The sequence below is a fragment of the Nestor notabilis genome, unplaced genomic scaffold (genome assembly GCF_000696875.1).
Source record: "Nestor notabilis isolate BGI_N333 unplaced genomic scaffold, ASM69687v1 scaffold23908, whole genome shotgun sequence".
Classification (NCBI taxonomy): Eukaryota; Metazoa; Chordata; class Aves; order Psittaciformes; family Psittacidae; genus Nestor; species Nestor notabilis.
The window spans coordinates 25,615-28,491 of NW_009941828.1; the positions used below are offsets into that span (position 1 = coordinate 25,615).

General features: G+C 41.5%; 1 protein-coding gene across 1 annotated transcript in view; it reads left to right on the top strand.

Annotated features, from left to right (window-relative positions):
- The window catches only part of LRRC34 (leucine rich repeat containing 34), a 7,862-nt gene extending 6,197 nt beyond the window's left edge, over positions 1 to 1,665 (top strand). Inside the window, exons 7-8 of the mRNA XM_010021098.1 lie at positions 1,201 to 1,355; positions 1,470 to 1,665. Coding sequence (XP_010019400.1) covers positions 1,201 to 1,355; positions 1,470 to 1,665 — 351 coding nt within the window. The remainder of the gene's footprint in view (positions 1 to 1,200; positions 1,356 to 1,469) is intronic.
- The last annotated feature ends 1,212 nt before the right edge of the window (positions 1,666 to 2,877 follow it).

Below are 2,877 nucleotides of genomic sequence, written 5' to 3' on the forward strand. Positions count from 1 at the left end.
AGAGCTGCTTGTGGTGGTGGTTTCACCAGACTGGCAGCAGTTTTCAGGTGTCTGCATTATGGACAGTATTCTCCTGATGGCAGGATAATAAAATTAAATTGTTGTGAAGGCCAGATCTTCCTAAATTCCCACAGTTCAACCAGATTTTAGTTGTTTCTTTTCTACTAAGACAGGGCTTGATCTACCTAACCCCAGTTTTAGAAGTCAGTTTAAAATACTGCTATTGAAAACCTAGGCCAGTAAGGGCATGGTCTATATCTGTGGGAGATTCTACTTGCCACTGTTCCTACATTCAACTCTGTAATTTTCTGAGGCCTCTGGGTTATTCCCTCATTTTTGACTCTCAGTATTTACTCATTATTTTCTTAACAAAACACAACTACTTCAAAATGAACTTAGTCTTACAATGACAGAAGGTACTTTTTTTCCTGTAGCAATCCTATTTCTTTTGATGAAATAATAGAATAGCATCATAACAAAGTAGTTGTAATGTTAGTGAAGACTTACTCAAGCATTCAGTTTAAGAGCAATGACTGGGAGGAAAAATAATTAGACATAATGATTCAACCACTGATGCTTTTGGTATCTGCAGGGATGTACATAGTACTATCGATGTGCACATATCTTTCTAGTATTTTATTTATTTATTTCAGTATAATCCTAATATGTTCCCAGCTATTTTTAATACAATACACTAAAACAATAGAACATTATTGATGATCAAATTGACAGGCTGAGAGAGTTGGGCTTGTTCAGAGAAGAGAAAGCTCAGCAGCCTTCCAGTACCTAAAGGGGGCCTAGAAAGAAATCTGAAGAGGGGCTTTTTACAAGGGCATATAAGAATAGGACAATGGGGACTGGTTTTAAACTGACAGAGGGGAGATTTAGATATTGGGAGGAAGTTCTTCCCTATGAGGGTGGTGAGACACTGGCACAGGCTGCCCAGAGAAGCTGTGGCTGCCCCATCCCTGGCAGTGTTCAAGGCCAGGTTGGACAGAACTTGGAAAAACCTGTTGTAGTGGAAGGTGTCCCTGCCCCTGGCAAGAGGGTGGAACTAGATGAGCTTTAAGGTCCTTTCCAAACCAAACCATGTAATGGTTCTATGAAATCATTCTGATAGTTGTGCATCTCCCTTTTACTGAAACAAGACCATATTTTTTCCTAAAGTACAGCTTAATAAAACTCAGTGTATGTTCTTAGGAAGAGACCACAGTTCATCTAGCTCTGATGTTGAAAAATAACTCTTTTCTTCTGGAACTACACTTGTGCAAGCATGAAATGAAAAACTTTGGCGTGGAGCGACTGTGTGAGGCGTTGTATGAAAACTCCAGCCTAAGATACCTTGATCTTGCCTGGTAAGAGTCATTAAGTGACATAGCCCTGACTAACATTAGAAACTCATTTTCTTAGCACCTTTTTTTTTTTTTTTTTTTTTTTTTTTAAAAAACGTGTGCATCTCTCTCTTTCAGTAATAAAATAACCAGTGATGGTGTAAAATTTTTGGGAAAACTACTAAAATGGAACCAAACCCTGCAAATCCTAGATCTTACTGCAAACCGAATAGAAGATGATGGAGCCATCTACCTGAGTGAGGCCTTGGCTTTGCACAACAGGACTCTTCAGGCGTTAGTATTTACACAACTTCCCCAGAATCTGCAGGTGTAAGGAACTTGGGCTTTGCAGTGGCTGAACTGACATCAAAGCCGTGTGCTTTGATGTTGATCAAAATAGAAAAGTCAGGAAGTTCCAAACTTTTTGGTCCATTTATCCTTCTTGGGGTGAAGAAAACGTGATAGATTGGGTGGGATTCCTTTGTTAAGTGTAGGTATTTCCTCCTATGACAGATGCCCCGAGACCTGTGCTGCAGGTGAGCCACAGGTCCTCTTAGAGCCCTGCAGCTGGAGGCAAGGCAGGACATACTAATGCATTTTGTGCAGCACAAGAGGCCTGTGTTTGGTAACTGAATGAGCTAAGGGAGTAAAAAATGAGACCAAGACATGCCATTCAGTCCCACATGCTAATGCCTTGTGTTCACTTTCCCACACTGCCAGGACAACTCACAACACATTTTATCTTCCCTTGTACTTCCTTTTTTTTATCTTGTATCCACTGCTGTGTGGCCTGGCATAGACCTTTTCTTCTATTCAGGGATTTCTGGGGCTGATGCTTGGCTCAGTTTTGTAGTGGTTCATCTTACATGTGATTCACAGCTTTTATGGTCATTCTAAGGGGTGTGTGGCTGTAGGGAGGCAATTAGATCTTGTTAGTTCTTTTTGCATCTTCAAAAACATAGGTCCCTGTGGCACACAACCAAAACGAAGCAGGAGCTATATAGTCTTCAGAATTTTAAGATAATAAGATTCCATGCAGGGATAAGGCACTATATTTGTTGATTCTTATCTTCCACGCTCAAGAAAATCCTCTAAGTTAGCTTCCATGTGAACCCAAAAGAGCTGTAATCTCTCCATCAGGGTGTATTTTGTAGCCTGCATTAAACCATGTGCCGGCAGGATGTAAAAGGTGATCAAAGGCATTACCTGAAGCCATTAGTTTTAAGTAGCAGACTGAGGAGGTGGCGGCTGCTAGGTGCCTCTGAAAGCCTTCCAGGTTCACTAATATAAAAATAACTGCCACTGCACAAAGATCAAAGCTTAGCCTGGAGAGATGCCAGGGCTTGGGCTTCCAGGCAGAGGAGGGATGAGACCTGGCCGCCATGCAGTCAGTCACTGAGACTGAAGAACTACATAATGAACAACCTGGCTGCACCCGTCATGGAAATGCCTTGAGAAACAGTACAAGTCCAAACTGCCTTTTGCAACTTGGGAAAGATTTTATAGTAGGACTGGCCTTGGAGTATTGTGTACAGTTCTGGTGTCC